This window comes from Pristis pectinata, chromosome 25 (assembly GCF_009764475.1).
Source record: "Pristis pectinata isolate sPriPec2 chromosome 25, sPriPec2.1.pri, whole genome shotgun sequence".
Taxonomy (NCBI): Eukaryota; Metazoa; Chordata; class Chondrichthyes; order Rhinopristiformes; family Pristidae; genus Pristis; species Pristis pectinata.
In genome coordinates, this window is record NC_067429.1 from 166,223 (window position 1) to 190,470 (window position 24,248).

General features: G+C 43.2%; 1 protein-coding gene across 1 annotated transcript in view; it reads right to left on the reverse strand.

Annotated features, from left to right (window-relative positions):
* Nucleotides 1-136: 136 nt before the first annotated feature.
* The window catches only part of psmc3ip (PSMC3 interacting protein), a 40,985-nt gene continuing 16,873 nt past the window's right edge, over nucleotides 137-24,248 (reverse strand). The window contains exons 5-8 of the mRNA XM_052038937.1: nucleotides 23,514-23,659; nucleotides 13,765-13,818; nucleotides 13,112-13,171; nucleotides 137-1,201 (exon numbers count right to left, since the gene is read on the reverse strand). Coding sequence (XP_051894897.1) covers nucleotides 1,145-1,201; nucleotides 13,112-13,171; nucleotides 13,765-13,818; nucleotides 23,514-23,659 — 317 coding nt within the window. The 3' untranslated portion in view covers nucleotides 137-1,144. The remainder of the gene's footprint in view (nucleotides 1,202-13,111; nucleotides 13,172-13,764; nucleotides 13,819-23,513; nucleotides 23,660-24,248) is intronic.

Below are 24,248 nucleotides of genomic sequence, written 5' to 3' on the forward strand. Positions count from 1 at the left end.
CAAGTATAGGGAAGGAATCTCTGATTGTCCATTACAGCCTACACAACTCCAGATCCACTGCACCATGGATGGTTCTGAAACCGCCCAGGAAGTCATTTGGTTTAGAGCAATAACATCCCATAAATAAAAACAAGTGTTATTTTCAAATGAACATAAACATTTAATATACTTATCAGTTAATCAGCTCCACAGAAACATTTCTAAAAACACAAAAACCATCAGATAAGATTATCAAGTAGCCTGCACCCCATACTAAGCTCCATCACTGTTGATCAAATGGTTGATCAAGATCCCAGCAAGGAAATCCTTGCACTACTTTCATTTATAAAAGCTCTCTCTGGAGTTTTATATTTATACTTTTTCAACCAGCATTGGATGTTGTGCCAGGATGTCAGGTACAACAGCCACCCAAAGCTGAAGTCCACAGAACTCGAGCAGAGTCTGCAAATCAAAATTCAAAACAATGGTTTCTGAACTGCAGGTGAAGCATCAGCAAGTTACCTTCCCACTAAAATGTACTCATTTCCAACAGGGCTCCTCAGATGACGCATGGAGGATTTTTCTCCTGGCTAGGTAGCTAAGGGTCACACTTTCAGAAAGAGATGTACTGCTTTTAGGATGGCGATGAGAAATTTCTCCTTTGTATCCGAGAGTTGTGGAAACTGTCATTGTATTTAATGAAACCAAGATTAATACATTTATGGTATTAAGGGAGTTGGGGAAATGAGGGTAGTGCAGGAAAATGATGCTGAGGTAGAAAATCAGCACAATCTTGATGAACGGATTCAAAGGGCCAGGTGGTCTACTCCTGTTCTTGTATTCCACTTTAAATCACAACAGTAAAAACTTGAATGAAACTCCTGGTCCTTACATGGTCATATGGAGAATACAAATCAAAAAGAAAGCAAACAAGCAAAACTCTGGAAATGAACAGATTTCACAATAATTTCTACTCAAAGCTTAAGGATTCTGCAGCAGGAGCCACCAGTCCCAGGAAAGTCACAAACAGCTGGATGCATTGAGTGAACTAAATTAAAAATGACTTGTGGATGGAAAAGGTATACAGATACAGTCATTAATAACTACATCAGACCTTGTAGGAGTTTGACTGCCAGTTCTCTACTGAACACATGGTTTGTTTCCTTCACAAGTCTGGTACAGCAATGGAGTGATCTTCATCAGTTTCTATCCCAACCTCCTCCTGAATTAATGAAACAATGAAACTGTCAGTGAAAAGACATAACTTTATCAGCAGAATATTGAGGAAGGCAGGTGGTGCAGGAATCCCCTGTGGCCATTCCCCGGACTGCAGCAACAGCTATCTTCTGCTGCACAGGAGGGCAGAAAAAAGATTAGTGGAACTATAGTGATAAGGGATTCAACTGCAAGGGGAACAAAAAGGCATTTCTGTAGTCACAAACTTGCCTCTGGGATGGTATTTCATCTCAAACAAAAAACAGCACTGGAAGAACTCAGCGGGTCAAGTAGCATCATTGGAGGCAGAAGGTGTTGGTAGACATTTTGGATCGAGACCCTGCATCAGGACTAAGAGGGAACAGGAAAGATTGCCAGTATGAAGTGGGATGGGATGGCTGGTAGATGATAGGTGGAACCAGATGGAAAGGGAGATGGGTACTTTGGGGGGTGTGGGGAGTGGGGAGAGAGGGGATGAGAACAATGATCAAAAAAGGGAGAAGAAAACTACATGGAGACACAAGAGGCTGCAGATGCTGAAATCCAGAGCAAAAAAACAAACTGCTGGAGAAACTCAGCGGGTCAAGTAGCATCTGTAGAGGCAAAGGGATGGTTGACATCTCGGCTTATATCAAGTCTGAGAGTGTAGAGGGAAGACAGCCAGTATAATGTTGGAGGGAGGGGTTAAACAGAGGCTGGTAGATGATGTGGAACCAGGTGAGGTGGGAGATGACAGGCAGCTGGAACCAGGTGGGTTAGGGGAAGGCGGGGGGGGGGGGGGGGGGGGGGTGGAGAGTTTAGAGACTGGTGTGTGATAGGTGGAAACAAATAGCGATAAAAATATGGGCAGATGGAACCAGGTGGCAGAAGTGGAGGGGGAAGGTAAAGACAGAGGCTGGTAGGTGATGTGGAACCAGATAAGGGAGGGATGACAGAGAGATGGAGCCAGATGGGGGAGCGGAGAAGGAGGATAGGCCAAGGGAGAAGAAACTCAGATGAAAAGGTGTGTGGATCATGGACAGATGGAACCAAGAAGGGGAGGGTAACAAATCTTGGTAGGGGCAGTGTAGAAAAGTTGAACAAAAGGGAAGAGAACTTGGGTGGATCAGTAGGAGTGGGAAAGGCACATGGGGTGCAGCTTATCTGAAACTGGAAAATTCAATGTTCATATCATTGGATTCTAGGCTACCCAAGTGGAATACGAAGTATTGTTCTAGCTTGTTTGGCCTCACTGTGGCAGTGGAGAAGGTGGAGGACTGACAGGTCAGTGTTGGAATGGGAAGGGGAGTTGAAATGACATGCAACTGGGTCCAAGATGGTCATTGCAAAACCACCAACTAGTCTACACCTGGTATCACTGACATAGAGGACAACATCAAGAACACTGAATGCAATAGACAAGCTCGTAAACCCTGCACCTTAATCTCTGCCTCACCTGGAAGGGTTTTTTTTTAGGTCCCTGGATGGTGGTGCAAGAGATGAAAACTAGGTGGATAAATGAGTGTGTGTGGGAAGAGAGCACATGGGTGTGGATTACTGAAAACTGAACACTCTTACTACTGGGTAATATACTACCCAAGCAGTCCTGATAATGTCATCTCCCTGGTATTGACTACACAGCATCGTAAGGGGAAGGAATGAATGGCCAGTGGTCTGGTACATATTAACAACAGCATAGGTTGTAGGGAATTGCAAAGTGAATTTAAAGAGTTAGGAGATAAAAAGCAGGACCTCAAAGGCAGTGATCTCAAGATTACTTCCTGTGCCACAGAGTATAGGCATGGGAGACGAGTCCAGATGAGTGCATGGCTAGAGAGATAGTGCAGGGGGAGGGTTTAGATTCCAAGGACTGCATCTGGGGGAAGGCAGGGACCTGTACAAGTGGGATGGTTTACACCCCAGCAAGACTGGGACCAATGTTTTGGAGGCAGGGTTTAAACAGGCAGGGGAAAGGCAAGAGTGACAATAGAAATAAACTGCACAAAACAAGGTTGCTGTGTGGTTCAAGGAGGCAGCTCACCACCACCTTCTCAAGGGCAATTGAGAATAGGTAAATAAATGCTGGCCCAGCCTGCAAAGCCCACATGCTGTGAATGAATAAAATAAAATAGTGAGGGGAGCAAGAAAGTTAAAAAGTAAAGATTAAAGGCCATGTGTCTTACTGGTGGAATATTTACTATAATCGAACAAATTGATGTATATGAAAATGACATAATTGCATTTACAGAGACATAACTGCACAGGGCCAAGAATGGGAGCCAAAAATCCAGGAGGTATTCAATATTAAAAAAAACACAAAAAGGAAAAGGTAATGGGATAGCATTATTGGTTAAAGGGGAAATTAATGAAATAGTGAGGCGGGACATTAGATCACAGCTAAGAACAACAGGCAGTACAAACTGTTAGTGAGAGTTGTAAACAGACCCCCAAACAATAGTGGTGACGTTGGGGTTGGTATTTAATATAAAACTACAGCAATCGTGAATGACTTTAATCTACACATAGATTTGGCTTGCCAAATTAGTAACAACACTGTAGAGGAGGAATTCCTGCAATACCTATGGAATGGCTTTCTTAATTATGTTGAGGAACCAAATAGAGAGAAGGCCCTCCTAGGTTAAGTATTGCGTAATGAAAAGAATTATAAGTTTTGTTGTGTGGAGCCCCTTAGGGAGGAGCGATTACGTGATAGAACTCTTCAGTAAGATGGGAGTGACAATGTAAATCCTGAGACTAGGGTCCTGGATCAAAGTAAAGGGAATATATTTAATACAATGGTATTAGGCAGAGGAGGCATGATTGATAGATTGTGGAATATTACTTAGAGGTTGATGGTGGATTGGCAAAAGCACACATTTAAGAACCTCACAGAGTACTACAGCACAGAAACAAGCCCTTCAGTCCATCTAGTCCATGCCGCCTGATCTTCTGCCTAGTCTCAAGTACCTGCACCCTGACCACATCTCTCCAAACCCCTCCCATCCGTGTACCTACCCAAACTTCTCTTAAATGTTATAACCGAATCCACATCTACCACTTCTACTGGCAGCTCGTTCCACATTTGCACCACCCTCTGAGTGAAGGTTTCCCCTCAGATTCCTCTTAAACATTTCACCTTTTACCTAAAACCCAAGTCCTCTAGTTCTAGTCTCACCCAACCCGAGGTGAAAAAGCCAGCATGCATTCATCCCACCTATACCCCTCATAATTTTGTATACCTCTATAAGATCTCCCCTCATCCTCCTGCATTCCAGGGAATAAAGTCCTAACCTATTCAATCTTTCCCTATAACTCAAGTCCCGACAACATCTGTGTAGATTTTCTCTGCACTCTTTCAAGTTTATTGATATCTTTCCTATAGATAGGTGACCAGAACTACACACAATACTCTAAATTGGGCTTCACCAACATCTCGTACAACTTCAACATAACGTCCCTACTCCTGTACCCAATACCTTGATTTATGAAGGCCAAAGTGCCAAAAGCTCTCTTTACAACCCTATCTACCGGTGATGCCACTTTCAAGGAATCACTGATCTGTATTCCCAGGTTCCTTTGTTCTACCACACACCTCAAAGTCCTACCATTCACTGTGCAAGTCTTACCCTGGTTTGTTCTTCCAAATGCACTGCCGGCAGAGGTTGTGGGGGCAGATACATCAGGGACATTTAGGAGACTCTTAGGTAGACACATGAAAGAGAAATAAAGGGCTACGTGGGAGAGAAGGGTTAGATAGATATCAGAGCAGCATAAAATGTTGGCACAACATCATGGGCTGAAGGGCCTGTACTGTGCTGTAATGTTGTGTTCAAAGTGCAATGCCTCTCACTTGTCTGCATTAAATTTCATGTCATTTTTCAGCCCTTTAGCTGATCAAAATCACGCTGCAAGCTTTAATGACCTTCCTTGCTGTCCACTACACCCCCAATCTTGGTGTCATCCGCAAATTTGCTGACCCAGTTCACCACCTTATCATCTAAATCATTAATATAGATGATAAACAACAGACCCAGCACCGATACCTGTGGCACACTACTAGACACAGGCCTCCAGTCAGAGATACAACCATCTACTACCACTCTCTGGCTTCTCCTGCTAAGCCAATGTTGAATCCAACTGACTACTTCATCCTGAATGCCAAGCGACTTAACGTAATGGACCAGCCTCCCATGTGGGACTTTGCCCACATGGACTTTAGCAAGGCCTTTGACAATGTCCATTGCCTTCTCGGTAACGTCCTCGAAAAATTCTACAAGATTGGTTAGACATGACCTACCACGCACAAAGCCATGTTGACTATCCCTAATCAGGCCCTGTCTATCCAAATACTTATTTATCCTGTCCCTTAGAATACTTTCCAATAATTGACGTCAGGCTCACCAGCCTATAATTTCCCGGCTTAATCTCAGAGCCTACATAGATACAATAAGCAGAGGACCCCGGAGGATGTTCCCCTCAAAAACAGGTATTCTGCTTTGAATGCTGTTGAGGGGGATAACCTACAGGAATCAAGCGGGAGTAGCCAGATCTCTGGCACTGGAACTGGTCCTGCTGCTCAGAAGGGAAGGGAGGAGAAGAGGACGGCAATATTGAATAGGGGACTCGATAGGGGAACAGACAGGAGGTTCTGTAGTCATGAGCGAGAATCCCAGATGGTACGTTGCCTCCCAGGTGCCAGGGTCCAGGATGTCTCTGATCAGGTCAACAGCCAGAAGTCATGGTACATGTTGGTACCAACGACATAGAAGGAGGGATGAAGTCCTGAAAAGTGAGTTTAGGGAGCTAGGCAGAAGGCTGAAGAACAGGACCACAAAGGTAGTAATCTCGGGATTACTGCCTGTGCCACGTGACAGTGAGTATGGGAATAGAATGAGGTGGAGGATAAATGCATGGCTGAGGGATTGGAGCAGGGATTCAGATTTCTGAATCATTGGGACCTCTTTTGGAGCAGGTGTGACCTGTACAAAAAGGACAGGTTGCACTTGAATCCCAGGGGGACCAATATCCTGGCAGGGAGAATTTAAACTAGAATTGTTGGGGGGTGGGAATGGAACTGAAGAGACTGGGGAAGAGGCGGTTGGCTCTCAAATAGAGAAAGCCTGTAGACAGTGCAAGAGGGAGGACAGGCAGGTGATAGAGAAGGGATGCACTCAGACCGACAGTTTGAGATGTGTCTATTTCAACGCAAGGAGTATTGTGAACAAAGTGAATGAGCTTAGAGTGTGGATCAGTACTTGGAGCTATGACGTGGTGGCCATTACAGAGACCTGGATGGCTCAGGGATAGGAATGGTTACTTCAAGTGCCAGGTTTTAAATGTTTCAGAAAGGTCAGGGAGGGAGGCAAAAGAGGTGGGGACATGGCACTGTTGATCAGAGATAGTGTCACAGCTGCAGAAAAGGTAGACGCCATGGAGGGATTGTCTACGGAGTCTCTGTGGGTAGAGGTTAGGAACAGGAAAGGGTCAATAACTTTACTGGGTGTTTTTTATAGGCCGCCCAGTAGTAACAGGGATATCAAGGAGCAGATAGGGAAACAGATCTTGGAAAGGTGTGATAATAACAGAGTTGTCGTGATGGGAGATTTTAATTTTCCAAATATCGATTGACATCTCCCTAGAGCAAGGGATTTAGATGGGGTGGAGTTTGTTAGATGTGTTCAGGAAGGTTTTTTGACACAATATGTAAGTAAGCCTACAAGAGGAGAGACTGTACTGGATTTGGTATTGGGAAATGAACCTGGTCAGGTGTCAGATCTCTCAGTGGGAGAGCATTTTGGAGATAGAATTATGATCACTATCTCCTTTATGATAGCATTGGAGAGAGATAGGAACAGACAAGTTAGAAAAGCGTTTAATTGGAGTAAGGGGAATTAGAAGGCTCTCAGGCAGGAAATTGGAAGCTTAAATTGGGAACAGATGTTCTCAGGGAAAAGTATGGAAGAAATGTGGCAAATGTTCAGGGGATATCCGTGTGGAGTTCTGCATAGGTATGTTCCAATGAGACAGGGAAGTTATGATAGGGTACAGGAACCGTGGTATACAAAGGCTGTAATAAATCTAGTCATGAAGAAAAGAAAAGCTTACAAAAGGTTCAGAGAGCTAGGTAATGTTAGAGATCTGGAAGATTATAAGGCTAACAGGAGGAGCTTAAGAAGGAAATTAGGACAGCCAGAAAGGGGCCATGAGAAGGCCTTGGCGGGCAGGATTAAGGAAAACCCCAAAGCACATTACAAGTATGTGAAGAGCAAGAGGATAAGACGTGAAAGAATAGGACTTATCAAGTGTAACAGTGGGAAAGTGTCCATGGATCTGGAGGAAATAGCAGAGATACTTAATGAATACTTTACTTCAGTATTCACTATGGAAAAGGATCTTAGTGATTGTAGTGATGACTTGCAGCAGACTGAAAAGCATGAGCATGTAGATATTAAGAAAGAGGATGTGCTGGAGCTTTTGGAAAGCATCAAGTTGGATAAGTCGCCAGGACCGGATAAGATGTACCCCAGGCTACTGTGGGAGGCGAGGGAGGAGATTACTGAGCCTTTGGCAATGACCTTTGCATTATCAATGGGGACGGGAGAGGTTCCGGAGGATTGGAGGGTTGCGGATGTTGTTCCTTTATTCAAGAAAGGGAGTAGAGATAGCCCAGGAAATTATAGACCAGTGAGTCTTCCTTCAGTGGTTGGTAAGTTGATGCAGAAGATCCTGACAGGCAGGATTTATGAACATTTGAAGAGGTATAATATGATTAGAAATAGTCAGCCTGGCTTTGTCAAGGGCAGGTCCTGCCTTACGAGCCTGATTGAATTTTTTGAGGATGTGACTAAACACATCGATGAAGGGAGAGCAGTAGATGTCGTGTATATGGATTTCAGCAAGGCATTTAATAAGGTACCCCATGCAAGGCTTATTGAGAAAGTAAGGAGGCATAGGATCCAAGGGGACATTGCTTTGTGGATCCAGAACTGGCTTGCACACAGAAGGCAAAGAGTGGTTGTTGACAGGTCACATTCTGCATGGAGGTTGGTGACCAGTGGTGTGCCTCAGGGATCTGTTCTGGGACCCTTACTCTTTGTGATTTTTATAAATGACCTGGATGAGGAAGTGGAGGAATGGGTTAGTAAGTTTGCTGATGACACAAAGGTTGGAGGTGTTGTGGATATTGTGGAGGGCTGTCCGAGGTTACAGCAGGACATAGATAGGATGCAAAATTGGGCTGAGAAGTAGCAGATGCAGTTCAAACCAGATAAGTGTGAAGTGGTTCATTTTGGTAGGTCAAATATGATGGCAGAATATAGTATTAATGGTAAGACTCTCTTCTCTCCTCTTCCATTGGGTAGAATATAAAGGAGCCTGAAGGCACGTACCACCAGACTTAAGGACAGCTTCTACCCCACTGTGATAAGACTATTGAACAGTTCCCTTATACAATGAGATGGACTATGACCTCACGATCTACCTTGTTGTGACCTTGCACCTTATCGCACTGCACTTTCTCTGTAGCTGTGACACCTTACTCTGCACTGTTATTGTTTTTACCTGTACTACATCAATGCACTCTGTACTAACTCAATGTAACTGCACTGTGTAATGAATTGACCCGTACAATTGGTTTGTAAGACAAGCTTTTCACTGTACCTCGGTACAAGTGACAATAATAAACCAATACCCTCATAGTTTAAATTTCCATCCATACTGAATATACAGTACTAAATGACTCCAGCTCTATGGGTCCGTGGGATAGAGAATTCCAAAGAATCACAAATCTCAGAAGAAATTCCTTCTTATATCTGTCTTAAATGGGCAACCCTTTATTCTGAAACTATGGTCCCCCGGTTCTAGATACCTCCACAGGGGAAACATCATCTAAGCATCTCCCCTATCAATTTCCCTCAAAAACTTGCATGTTTCAATAAAATTGCCTCTTGTTCTTCTATACTGCTGTGAGTATAGGGCCCAACCTTTCTTCACATGAACCTTCTCTGCATTGTCTGCAAGTATATAATTTCTTAAATATGGAGACCAAAGGCACTTGCAGTACTCCAGCTGCAGTTTCACCTGCACTCTGTAAAGTTGCATCAAAACTTCTGTCTATAACCGAAGCAAAAAGAACAACATCCCATTAACCTTCCTAATTACTAGCTGTACCTGCTATGCACTCTTCTAATGTTTCATGTACGAGGACCCCAATACCCTTTTGTATCCCTATATTTTATAATCTCACTCTGTTTAAATAAATTATTTGCATTTTCATTCATTCTACTAAAGTGGGTAATGTCACATTTTTTTCATATCATACTTCATCACCACACTTGGAACTTTTATTCAGTTTTGTTCATCTCACTATAGGAAAGATGTCATTAAGCTGGAAAGAGTGCAGAGAAGATTTATAAGGATGTTCCCCGGACTCGAGGGACTCAGTTATGGAGAGATTGAGCAGGTTGGGACTTTTTTCATTGGATCTAGGAAAATGAGGGGTGATCTTATAGAGGTGTACAAAATTATGAGGGGCATAGAAAGAGTGAATGCACACAGTCTTTTTCCCAGGGTTGGGGAATCAAGAGGGCATAGTTTTAAGGGGAACCTGAGGGGCAACTTTTTCAACCAGAGGGTGGTCAGTATATGGGAAGAGCTGCCAGAGGAAGTGGTTGAAGCAGGTACATTAACAACATTTAAAAAGGTATTTGGACAGGTACGTGCATAGGAAAGGCTTAGAGGGATATGGGCCATATGCAAGCAAATGGGAATCTTGGTCAGCATGGACCAGTTCGGCCGAATGGCCTGTTTCCGTGCTATATGACTCCATGGTTCTGTCTATCTGTCAAATTATGCACTTAACCTGATTATATCCTTTTACAGGCTGTTTGTATCCTCTCAACATCAACTCTTTGATCTTTGCATCTTCAGTGAATTTGGCTGCAGTACACTTGGTCCCTTCAGCCACATCATTAATACAGATTTTAAATAGTTGAGGCATCACTAGTTACTGATTCCCAATCCAAAAATGACTCACTTATCCAGACTCTGTTTTCAGTTAGTTAGCCACGCCACTAGCCAAGCCAATATATTGCCCCTCCACCAAACCATTCACATTTATCCTGCACAGTAACCATTTCTGTGGCTTCTGGAATTAGGACATAGAAAACCTACAGCACAATTCAGGCCCTTCGGCCCACAAAGTTGTGCCAAACATGTCCCTACCTTAGAAATTACTAGGCTTACACATAGCCCTCTATCTTTCTCAGCTCCATGTACCTATCCAAAAGTCTCTTAAAAGACCTTATCGTATCCTCCTTCACCACAGTTGCCGGCAGCCCATTCCATGCACTCACCACTCTGAGTAAAAAAAAAACTTACCCCTGACATCTCCTCTATACCTACTCCTCAGCACCTTAAACCCATGTCCTCTTATGGCAACCATTTCAACCCTGGGAAAAAGCCTCTATCTACTCGATCAATGTCTCTCATCATCTATCAGGTCCCCCCTCATCCTCCGTCACTCCAAGGAGAAAAGGCTGAGTTCCCTCAACCTGCTTTCATAAGGCATGCTCCGCAATCCAGGCAGCATCCTTGTAAATCTCCTCTGCACCCTTTCCAAATACTCGACATCTATTGGCTCACATTATCCATCCTGTTAGTTACAGAAAGACAGAGTCATTCATCAAACCTGTCAAACTTAACTCTGCTTGGTTCTTCTGTGAATTTCCACATGTTCTGCTATTCCTTCCTTGGTAATGGATTCCATCATTTTTCCAACTAGCTAACAGTTTCCTTCTCCATCTTCCTCTTTTCTCAAATAGTGGTGTTATATCTGCAGTGTGCAAATTCTCTTGGACCTGTCCAGGATTTTGGTAGATTACAACCATCGTAATGACATTTCTTCAGCCATTTCCTTTAGGATTCTGGATGCGAGTATTAGCTGCAGGGTACCTGTCGGCCTTTAAACCATTACTTTGCCCAGCACTTTTATTTCACCCCTCTCTTATCTGTTATTATTGGGCTGCTTTTATTTTTTTCTACCATAAAAACTGAACTAAAATAATTATTTAGAATCTCTGCTTTTCCCATTATTAATTCCCAGTCTCATCCTCCAAGGGACCAACATTTATTTTAGGTTCTCTTCTTTCACATACACCTCTAGAAGCACTAATTGTATGTTTTTATATTATTTGCTAGTTTACTCTCATTCTTGTTTTTTTATCATTTTTTAATTATGCTTTGCTAATTTCTAAACATTTACAAAGTCAGAGATACAACATGGAAACAGGCCCTTCAGCCCACCAAGCCAGTATCCATCATCAACCACTCAACTCATTTACACTATGTTAATATATTTTTTTAATCTCCTCACATTCTCATCAACTCCCCCCAGATTCTACCACTCACCTACACGCTAGCGACAATTTACAGTTGCCAATTAACCTACCAACCTGGCTGTATTTGGGGTGTGGGGAGAAACCACAAAACGGCAACTAACCCTTTACCACCACAGATGCTGCCTAGCCCACTGAGTTCCTCCAGCAGTCTGTTCTTTGCTGTGACCAGTTGGGTTCCAATGGGCTCAGTACTCAGTCTCCTGCTTTTGTAATACTTATTAATGGTTTAGGCCTAAATGTAGGGAGCCAGATAAAGTAGCCTGAACAACTGGCAGCAAGGTGTCAATTGGGTCAGAAAAGTGGCAAATGGAATTTAAGCCAGAGAAATGTGAGGTGATGCATTTGGGAAGACATGACAAGGCAAGGGAATATACAATAAATGGGAGGATGTGAGGAACTAAGAGACCTTGGTGTGTCAGTGCTTTAGGATAGGTCAATAAAGGCGTATGGGAAGTTTCCTTTACTTGCTCAAGAGCTAGCTAAAATCTTTTCACCCAGTGGGTGGTTGGAATCTGGAACGATGGTGGAAACAGAGATTCTCACAACATTTAAGTAGTATCTAGATAAGCAATTGAATTGCCAAGACATTAAAGGCTGTGGACCAATGATATAAGGGGTTAGTATACTGGGTACCTGATGGTTGGCATAGACATGGTGGGCTGAGGGGCCTATTTCTACATAGAACATAGAAAACAGAAAACCTACAACAAAATTCAGGCCCTTAGGCCCACAAAGCTGTGCCAAGCATGTCCCTACCTCAAAAATTACTAGGCTTACCCATAGCCCTCTATTTCTGTGCTGTACGAATCTATTATGAAGTGATGATAGGTCTAACTTGGGAGGGAACCTGCAAGTAGTGGTGCTCCCATGCACCCACCGTACATCCTTCTCGGTGACAGAGGTCTTAAGTTTCTATTGTAAAAGCCTTTGGCAAGTGCTACAGTACATTTTGCAAATGGCATACACTGAAGCCCTAGGGTGCCAGTGGTGGAGAGAATAAATGTTTAGTGTGTTGGATGATTGTCAATCAACCTGGCTGATTTGTCCTGAATGGTTTGGAGCTTTTTGTGTTGGTTGGAGCTGCTTTCATCTAGGTAAGTGGACAATATTTCATGACTATACTTGCCTTGGAGAAATTACTGATGGGAACAACCAGGGAAGACAGCATAAAGATTTAGTAGATCAGTAACTACTGAAAGAATTGTCAAACAGTAAATAACTGAGTGTGTGAAAATAAGTTAATATTGTTGCAGCTCATCTAAGTGGTCACTAAAATGGGTTGCAGGTAAATGTATTACAGTAGCTTAATAAAAGTAAATGTGTTGAACTGGAATCCCATTTAGTGATCCAGTGAAACAAGACTCACCAGGGATCAATGCAGGTCAAGAATCGTTACATTGCCAAACACAGCCCAAATATCCTCAACCATGCTGCGTGCAGCTTATTCTGACCCAAGTGAAAGTTCTTTTTCATTGAGACACAAGAGATTGCAGATGCTGGAAGCTGGAGCAGCAATTGTTTGATACTTTTTCACTACTTACATAGAACTGCTTCCTGCTTTTGGGATACCCTTCCAGAACAGCATCAATCAAATCAGTTGCCTGAATAGAAAGTGTGACAGTTGGTGTTAATTCATCAGTTTTGCAGTGGTTCTAACAGAAAACTGAGTTTTCCTTTCTGAAACCAAATCATATCTCAGAAACATAGTCACAGAACTAAACAGCAGAACTTCTCCTCCCCCTTAATACTAACCTGCTCCAGATTATCCTCATGCTCCCTCCCTGAAATCACTATCTTCCACGTCCTTCTCCTTGGTGAATACAGATGAGAAGTATTCATTTAGGACCTTGCCACATTAACTGGCTTCACACGTAGATTATGCCTTCAGTCCCTAAGGGGGCCCACTTTTTGATTCCTCCTCATTAAATCTCTCCCTTCCCTTGGTGCCTGATGCAACCTCCCCATTTAGACTTAGAAATAGCAAAACCTGAATAGCATATATGGATGACCATATTCAAGCCATCCAGCACATCCTTCTACAGCAACCTTTCCCTCCCTACTTTAACACATCTGACAACTCACTAACCTCCATCACTCTCCGCCGGAAACCCAACTCACCACCCTGTACAAAGGCAGCATGCCCAAAATGCTAATGCCTCTCCTGTGTCCAAATGACTCAATAATCCATACTCACCATTCTCTTTCTTTTCCGCCATTCTTTTATGTATTGCTTCCGCTCATTATAAACCTAGTTAGATAAGAGTAGAGAGGATGAAAGGAAAGTTGTATTTTAATTTCTATTCAGTTTCAATCTGCTGTTTCTTTTCAATCTGGCCTCAAGGACTCTGCTCATTCACTCTCTAATCAAGTCTGCAACCATATAAAAGTAACAGATAACCTTGGCTACTTGACAATGCCTGGAAAGTGACGCACTGTTCCTATACAGCATAATTCTACTCCAGCCTAAATCCATCCACAGCTCTTCCAGTGCCCAGAAACACATTGTTGCTACCTCTTATTCATCACTAATTAGCTTCCACTCAGTTATTTTGTACAAACCTAGCTCTTCACATTGAGTTGAAGCCAATTGTAGTATACAACTGCTCAGCTCTAGCCTCCATTTGAATCAATTTCTGCTTGCCCAGTGGCTTCCACAAGCTCCTGCTTCTGTCATTTCGTTCAGACTGAACCTGGTGATGTGGAGCCACAGTGATCTCTGCTCCAGAGCCCAGTCATTTAACCACACCAAGTTCTACCCAATACAGCCAGACCCTAAAATCAACAGATTACCTCAAGAATCCATTTCACTCACTTAGCTCCTCAGTGCTCCACCTTGCATCTGTCTGTCCATTTTATGTTCAAGCACTGTGCAGGACTTTGGTCATACCTCATTAATATCATATAAGGTTTGGTCTTGTCACACACCCAGCTGATAAGAAGTACTGCAAAAGGGTTGGTAAGACTGAAACCTGGGTTTAAAAGCCTCTAGTTACAACAGGTTGAAAGATCTGTTTTTTTTCTTGAAAAGCACAGACTTGAGATTTAAAATAATAAATGGATAATAAACTGTCCCTGGGGAAAGGTTATTCAAATTAGATATGTGAGGGTTAATAAGGAGGAATATACAATATACGTAAACAATGAACTGGATGAGATGCAAGGTGACCTCCTTTCCTTTAAGCAGTGCATCAACCAATGGAACAGATTTCCAATTTGTGCATCATGTTGTAAGCATTGGTCTTTTCTGGTTTAAAAATGCATTATATTAAGAAACAAATCTCCTGCATTATTTAAAAAAAGAACATGCTTGCTGAAGAAAAGTTTGATCACAGAATGGTTACAGCATAGAGGAGGCTAATAAGCCAGTCAAGTCTGTTTTTAAGAGCAAGCTGGACCTACTTCCCACCCCAGTTCTGCCAATTTTTCTCTGTAAACCAGTCGGAAATTTGGGCAGAGAAAGGCAGATGGCGTTTAATCCAGACAAATGTGAGGTGTTTCACTTTGGGTGGACAAATGTAAGGGGAATGTGTAGAGTAATTGGCAGGACCCTTAGAAGCACTGCTGTACAGAGGGATCTTGGGGTGAAGTCCAGAGCTTCTTGAAAGTGGCAACACAAGTATATAGGGTGGTAAAGAAGGCATATGGCAGATGTGCCTTCATCGGTCAGGACACTGAGTATAAAAGTTGGGAAGTTATATTGCAGCTGTGTAAAACTTTGGTTAGGTCACATTTGGAGTATTGCACGCAGTTCTGCTCACCACATTACAGGAAGGCTGTGGAGAGTGGAGAAAAAGGTTTATCCAGATGTTGCTAGGATTGGAAAGTAAAAACTTTGAGGAGAGGTTGGAAAAACTTGGATTGCTTTCTCTGCAGCGTCAGATGCCTAGGAGCGACCTGATAGAAGTGTATAAAATTATGAGAGGCATAGATAGAGTAGATAGTCAGAGCCTTTTTCCTGGGGTGGAAATGTCAAATACTAGAGGGCATAGATTTAAGGTGAGAGGGGAAAAATTTAAAAGGAGATTTACAAGGCAAGTTTTTTCTTTAAATTACACAAAGACTGGTGGGTGCCTGGAACCCACTGCCAGGGGAGATGGCAGAAGCAGATAAGATAGCAACATAGGCAGGGAATTGAGGGATACAGACCATGTGCAGGCAGATGGGGTTAATTTAAATTGGTATCATGGTCAGCACAGACATTGTGAGCTGAAGGGTCTGTTTGTGTGCTGTACTATGTTCTAGCTCTCTTCTGAACACTAGCGGTTGGCGTGACACTATTACAGCAACAGTGATCGTAGTTCAATTCCTGTCACTGTCTGTAAGGAGTTTGTACTTTCTCCCAGTGCCTGTGTGGGTTTCCTCCGGGTGCTCTGGTTTCCTGCCACATTCCAAAGACAAATGGGTAGGTTAATTAAATGGGCGATGCGGTCTCATTGAGCTGGAAGGGCCTTTTACCGTGCTGTATAAATAAAAGTTTTAAAAACGTTTAACTGAATCCAACTTCATTATTACCCCCGCAACTACTGGCCACAATCTAAACACTAGTTATGCAAAAATAGATTTTTCTCATATCACAATTGTTCCTTTTGCCACTTTATTTTATACATAGAACAGTGCAACATGGAACAGGCCCTTTGGCCCACAATGTTGTGCCAATCTAATTAAATTAGTAATCAAATGCCCAACTAAACTAATCCCTTCTGCCTAAATATCCATATCCTTACAATTCCCACACATTCATGTACCTATCTGAGAGCCTCTTGAATGCCCCTATCGTATTTGCCTTCATCACCACCCCAGGAGGGGCATTCCAAGCACCCACCACTCTGTGTAAAAGAAACTTGCCCCACACATCTCCTTTGAACTTGCCTCCTCTCACCTTAAATGCATGTCCTCTGGTGTTAGACATTTCAACCCTGGGAAAAAGATACTGGCTGTCTACTCTATCTACGCCTCTCATAATCTTAAAGCTTCAATCAGATCTCCCCTCAGCTACTCCAAAGAAAACAACCCAAGTTTGTCCAACTTCTCCTTATGGCACATACTCTCTAATCCAGGCTGCATCCTGGTAAACCTGCACCCTCTCCAAAGTCTCCACATCCTTCCTATAATGGGGAGACTAGAACTGAATGCAAGACTCCAGATGTGGCCTAACCAGAGTTTTATAAAGCTGCAGCATAACTTCCTGACTCGAACTCAATGCCTCAACTAATAAAGGCAAGCATACCACCCTATCAACCTGTGTAGCCACTTTCAGGGAGCTATGAACTTGGACCCTAAGATCCATCTGTTCATCAACACTGTTAAGTGTCTTGCCATTAACAGTGTACTCTCTCTTTACATTTGATCTCCCAAGGTGCAACACTTCATATTTGGCCGGGTTACACTTCACCTGCCATTTCTCCGCATATATCTGCAACTGATCTATATCCCATTGTATCCTTTGCCAGTCTCCTACGCTATCCACAACACCACCAATCTTAGTATCATCTGCAAACTTATTAACCCACCCATGTACATTTTCATCCAGGTCATTTATATACATCACAAACAGCAGAGGTCCCAGTACAGATTCTTACAGAACACCACTAGTCAAAAACCTCCAGCTAGAATAAGTCCCATCAACCACTACCCTGTCTTCTATGGGCAAGCCAATCATGAATGCAAACAGCCAACTCACCATGGATCCCATGTATCTTAATCTTCCCGATGAGCCTCCCATGAGGGGCCTTGTCAAACGCCTTAAATCCATGTAGACAACATCCACAGCTCTACCTTCATCAATCACCCTCGTCACCTCCTCAAAAAACTCAATCAAGTTGGTAACTTGTCCCGCACAAAGCCATGCCGACTGTCCCTAATAGACTGTGGTTTTCCAAATGTTCATAAATCCTATCCTGAAGAATCCTCTCCAGTAACTTCCCTACCACTGATGCGAGAATCACCACTCTATAGTTTCCAGGATCATCCCTGTTTCCCTTCTTGAATAATGGGACAACATTAGCTACTCGCCAGTCCTCCAGGACCTTGCCTATGGCTAGAGAGGACATGAAGATCTTGGTCAAGGCTGCAGCAATCTCATAGAAACCATAGAAAACTACAGCACAGAAAACAGGCCATTTGGCCCTTCTAGTCTGTGCCGAAACATTATTCTGCTAGTCTCATTTACCTGCCCCCAGCCCATACCCCTCCAGACCTCTCTCGTCCATGTATCTATCCAATTTACTCTTAAAAGTTAAGAGTGAGCCCGCATTTACCACATCAGATGGCAGCCCATTCCACATTCCCACCACTCTAAGAAGTTCCCTCTAATGTTCCCCCTAAACCCTTCCCCTTTCACCCTAAAGCCATGTCCTCTCGTACTTCTCTCTCCTAATCTAGGTGTAAAGAGCCTACTTGCATTAACTCTGTCTATACCCCTCATCATTTTGTAAACCTCTATCATATCTCCCCTCATTCTTCTCCGCTCCAAGGAATAAAGTCCTAACCTGTTCAATCTTTCCCTGTAACTCAACTCCTGAAGACCCGGCAACATTCTAGTAAATCTCCTCTGCACTCTTTCAATCTTACTGACATCCTTCCTGTAGTTCGGCGACCAGAAATGCACACAATATTCCAAATTTGGTCTCACCAATAACTTACACAACCTCACCAAAACATTCCAACTCCTATACTCAATACTTTGATTTATGAATGCCAGGATGCCAAAAGCCTTTTTTTACAACCCTGTCTACTTGTGACTCTACTTTCAGGGAATTATGTATCTGAACTCCCAGATCCCTTTGTTCCTCCGCACTCCTCAGTGCCCTACCATTTACTGTGTATGTCCTCCCTTGATTTGTCCTTCCAAAATGCAACACCTCACACTTGTCTGCATTAAATTCCATCTGCCATTTTCTGGACCATTTTTCCATTTGGTCCAGATCCCTCTGCAAGCTTTGAAAGCCTTCCTCGCTGTCCACTACACCTCCAATCTTAGTGTCATCCGCAAACTTACTAATCCGATTTACCACATTATCTTCTAGATCATTGATATATACAACAAACAACAATGGCCCCAACACAGATCCCTGAGGCACACCATTAGTCACAGGCCTCCAATCTGAGAAACAACCATCCACAACCACTCTCTGTCTTCTCCCACTCAGCCAATTTCAAATCCAGTTTACAGCCTTTCCATGGATACCCATTGACTGAACCTTCTGAACTAATCTCCCATGTGGGACCTTGTCAAAGGCCTTACTGAAGTCCATGTAGACAACATCCACAGCCTTACCTTCATCTACTTTCTTAGTGATCTCCTCAAAAAACTCCACAAGACTCGTTAAACACGATCTACCACGCACAAAGCCATGCTGACTATCCTTAATCAACCCTTGGCTGTCCAAATACTTATATGTCCTATCTCTCAGAACACCTTCCAATAATTTACCCACTACTGATGTCAGGCTCACTGGCCTGTAATTACCTGGTTTACTCTTCGAACCTTTGTTAAACAATGGAACAACATGAGCTATCCTCCAGTCCTCTGGCACCGCACCCGTGGCTAAGGACATTTTAAATATATCTGCCAGGGCCCCTGCAATTTCTACACTAGTCTCTCTCAAGGTCTGAGGAAATATCTTGTCAGGCCCTGGGGATTCATCTATCTTTATTTGCTGTAAAGCATCAAGTACCTCCTCCTTTTTAATCTCTATATGTTCCATGACACCAGTGCTTGTTTCCCTTCCTTCCATATCCACTGCCAGTTTCCTGAGTAAATACTGATGCAAAAAAACTGTTTAAGACCTCCCCCATCTCCTGAGGCTCCACACATATACGACCCCTCTGATCTTCTAGGGGACCAATTCTGTCTCTTACTATCCTTTTGCTCTTAATATACCTGTAGAAACCCTTTGGGTTTACCTTCACATTATCTGCCAAAGCAGCCTCATGTCTTCTTTTTGCCTTCCTGATTTCCTTTTTTAGTATTTTCTTACATTTCCTATACTCTTCAAGTACCTCATCCATTCCTAGTTGCCTATACCTGCTATACACCTCTCTCTTTTTCTTAAAAAACAGCTCACCAATATCCCTTGAAAACCAAGGTTCCCTATGCTTGTTACCCTTGCCTTTAATCCTGACAGGAACATACAAACTCTGCACTCTCAAAATTTCGTCTTTGAAGGCTTTCCATTTACTGAGCACATCCTTGCCAGTAAATAACTTATCCCAATCCACCCTACCTAGATTCTTTCTCATTTCCACAAAATTGGCCTTTCTCCAATTTAGAACCTCCTCAAAAAGTTCAATCAGATTGGTCAGACAGGATCTGCCCTTGATAAAGTCATGTTGGCTGTCTCTGATTACTCACCGCCTTTCCAAGTGACCACTATTTCTGTCGCTCAGATTATTTTTCCATAAATACTACTACTGATGTTAGGCTCACAGGTCAGCCTCTTCCCTGCTGTTATTCTTGAAAAGGTGGACCACATTTGCCATCCTCCAGTCACCTATACCCCACTTGTGGCCAGCAAAGATTTAAAAATTTCAGCCAGAGCCCTAGCAATCTCTTCCCTTACCTCACATAGCAGCCTGGGAAAAAATATCATCCAGCCCTGGGGACTTATCCACCCTTAAGCTAAGGCATTGAGTACCTCCTCTTTATTTACAGAGACTTGAATTTCACCCATCCTTTCCATAAGTTATCCAACTACAAAATACATTGCTTGTGAACAGCAATTAAACAAATTCATTTAGGACCTCACCTATACCTTCTGGCTCCATGCACCCTGTCATCCCTAATGAGCCCTACCCTGTCCCTGGTTATTAAGAACATAGAAGAGTACAGCACTGAACAGAGCATTCAGCCCATGATGTTGCGCTGACCTTGATGCCAATTAATACTAAACGTCCTCCTCCTGTGTATCATCCATATCCCTCCACTCCCTTCAAATTCAGGTATCTAAAAGCCTCAAACTCAACCAAACTACCAGCTTCCAATACTATCCCTGGCAACTCATTCCAGGCAAAGATGCAAAGCCATGACAAGGTAGATTGTGAGTTCCATAGTCCATCTTTTCATACAGGAGGTCTGTTCAATAGTCTCATAACAGTGGGATGGAAGCTGTCCTTGAGCCTGATGGTACATGCTTTCAGGCTTTTGTATCTTCTTCCTGACAGGAGGGGGGAGAAGACAGAATACCCAGGGTGCAGGGGCAGGCACGGTAGTGTAGCGGTTAGCGTAATGCTATTACAGCGCCAGCGACCCGGGTTCAATTCCTGCCGCTGTCTGTAAGGAGTTTGTATGTTCTCCCCGTGTCTGCGTGGGTTTCCTCCGGGTGCTCTGGTTTCCTCCCACATTCCAAAGACGTACAGGTTAGGAAGTTGTGGGCATGCTATGTTGGCGCCGGAAGCGTGGTAACACTTGTGGGCTGCCCCAGAACACACTACGCAAAAGGTGCATTTCACTGTGTGTTTCGATGTACATGTGACCAATAAAGATATATCATCATATCATCAGGCACCTACCACTCTCTGTGTAAAAAATCTTGCCCCTCACATTGCCTTTGTCAGGGGACTGAGTTCAAAAGCCATGAGGTAATGTTGCAGCTCTATAAAACTCTGCTTAGACCACACTTGGAGTATTGTACCAGGATGCTGCCTGGATTAGAGAACACATCTTATGAGGAAAGGTTGAGCAAGCTGGGGCTTTTATCTTTGGATCGACACAGGATGAGAGGCAACTTGATAGAGGTGTATAAGATTATGACAGGCATAGATTGAGTGGACAGCCACCACCTTTTTCCTCAGGGTGGCAATGGCCAATACCAGAGGACATCCATTTAAGGTCAGAGGAGGAATGTTCAGGGGAGATGTTAGAGGTAGGTTCTTTACACAGAGAGTGGTGGGTACCTGGAACACACTGGTGGGGGTGGTTGTAGAGGTTGATACAATAGCGACATTTAAAAGGCTCTCAGATAGGCACATGGAAGTAAGAAAAATGAAGGGTTATGGGCTGTGCAGAAGGGAAGGGTTAGATTGACCATGGAGGTGGTGTTCATATAGTTCGGCACAACATCATAGGCCGAAGGCCTGTACTGTGCTGTATTGTTCTGTGTTCTAAAGTTGCCCCCCTCCCCCCCCGCAACCTTAAAAGCACGTCCTCTGCTGTTTGGCATTTCTACCCTGGGGAAAAGATTCTCTGTCTCCTGTTGACTGTTAGGTGCTTTGTAATACACCCCCAACAAAGTGACAAAACCCTTTCTGTTTTTCATCTCTATTCATATGGCCTCACTTGAGGAGTTTTCTAGGATATTCTCTCTCAATACTGTAGTGCATTCCTTGACTAGCAGTGCAATTCCACATCCTCTTTACAACTTCGTCAGTCTCACTTGAAAATTCTGTACCCTGGCATACTGAGTTGTCAGTCCTGCAATCTGGCTACTTACCTGTTCTAATTCCCACTGACTATTGGGAGGCCATCAAAGCATTTACTCCTTTCTTATTTCTACAGCTGATCACTCCAAGATATCCTCACTCAAATACTGCTGCAATGCTCTCCCTGATCAACAGTGTAACCCCACCCCCAAAACATCTATACCCTAGAACAATGAGCTGCCGGTCCTGCCCTTCCCTCAAACATATTTCTGTGACTGCAACAACATTGTGCTAACCCACACTCTCAGCTCATCCTTCCTACCTGTATTAAAATAAATGCACTTAGGTCTCCTGGCCCCCTCATGCTTCCCCCTCCTCTCTCTGTCTACTCTTCTTACTGGACTTGCCTGCTCTGTACAAGTCAGCCTCCCCATCTGCTACACTATCATTCTGGGTCCAACCCTCACCCCCTTCACTAGTTTAAACTCACCCAAGTTAACAGTAGCAAACCTCCATGAAAAGATATTGGTCCCCATCCAACTTAAGTGTAACACATCCTTCTTGTATAGATCACCGCTGCCCCGGAAGAGATCCTAATGATCCAAAAACCTGATGCCCTTCCTCCATACCAGTTCTTTAGCCACACAATCATCTGTCCCATTTTCCTATTTCTATATTTGTTAGCATGTAGCACAGAGAGTAATCCTGAGATTACAATCCTAGAGGTTTTGTTATTTGACTTTCCATCTAACTCCCTAATTCCCTTTGCAGGATGTCATTTCCTTTATTACCTATGGACAATGACCACTGGCTGCTCACACTTCCCTTTCAGAATATTTCTTACCTGCTCTAAGAGATTTTTGACCTTGGCACCTAGGAGGCAAAACGCCTTCTACTACTGATGTAAATAAAAAGGAATGACCTTACCTTGCCTTATCTCCTTTATCAAAGTCTCAGCACTTTGATCTGAACCACAGAACCTTAACCTCAGAAAGAGCTGCTCTCAATACGGCCACTCCAATATGGTCAGAACCATGATACCAGCATTTCTTTTTATTGCCCTTCCTTGCTCACTGCCCATCTCTCAGATACTACCAGTCCTGCTGCTTTTTATAGGCCTTACCTTGCTCTCTCTTACATTCTCTTGTGATCTCTCAAGTACTGCTAGCCCCACTGATGTTTTCAGCCTTACTTCATTCCCTCTGGCTTTCTCTCAAATTCTATCAGGTAACTGCTAATGTCACTGCCTCTTGTAGGCCTCATCTCTCTCCCTCTTGCTTTCTCTCAGGTACAGTTGGTCCTGCTCACCTTTATAAGCATTATCTCACTCCTTCTCGCAATCTCAATTGTAAAACGTGGAATATCGCATGTTACACGTTTTCCTCTAGCCCTTAATTACTCAAACAGGTGTGGTGGCTGCTTCTATGCTAATGCAATTGTAAATAAATTTCCTTTCAATCTTGGGTCACAGTGCTTGAGGGAATACTAAGAAAAAAGGTTTAGCAAGAAAGACAACTAATTAGGCTGTTTTGTAGTGGGGTTTCCAGAATTGGCCGTAGAAATCACCCAGAATAACAGCTTCACCTGCTCTTTATCTTCTGGAGTAACGTGATTGCTTGTAGATTTGATCTTCTGCAGTCTCTCCCGATGAGATGCACATTCTTGCTTTAATGCTGCAATTTCCACCGACATTTCTTGGGTTGTCATAGAGTTATTTAGCTCTTTAAGTTCTAATTCAGACATAAATTAGGTTAATGCCCATTTCAATTTCATAAGCTGTGTAAAAATAAACCCACTCCATCACCATTGCTTCATAAAGGAACAGACACACCTGTTCAGCCAGGATCCCACAAAATTGCAGTGTTTCTGTGCAAGTTGGAAAATTGGATCCAAAACTGGCTTGGTGATGGGAGACGGAGGATGATGAGAGAAGGGTTTTTTTTGTGATTGGATGCCTATGACTCGCATTGTTCCACATGGATCAGTGTTGGGACCCTTGCTGTTTGTAATATATGTGATTGATTTGGAAGTGGATGTAGGTGGCAAGTTTGCAGATGACAGTAAGATTGATGGAATTGTTAGTGTGGAGGGTAGTCTTAGGCTACAGGGTATTATCGATGTGATGATGCAATGGCTGAGAAACGACAGATGGAGTTTAAGCCTGATAAATGCGAGGTGATGCATTTTGGGAGAACTAGTGAGACCAGGACATATACCATGAATAGCAAGTTCATATGGCAGTATTGAGGAACAGAGGGACCTTGGCGTGCAAATCAAAGATCCTTGAACTTAGCAGCACAGACAGATAATGTGGTTAAG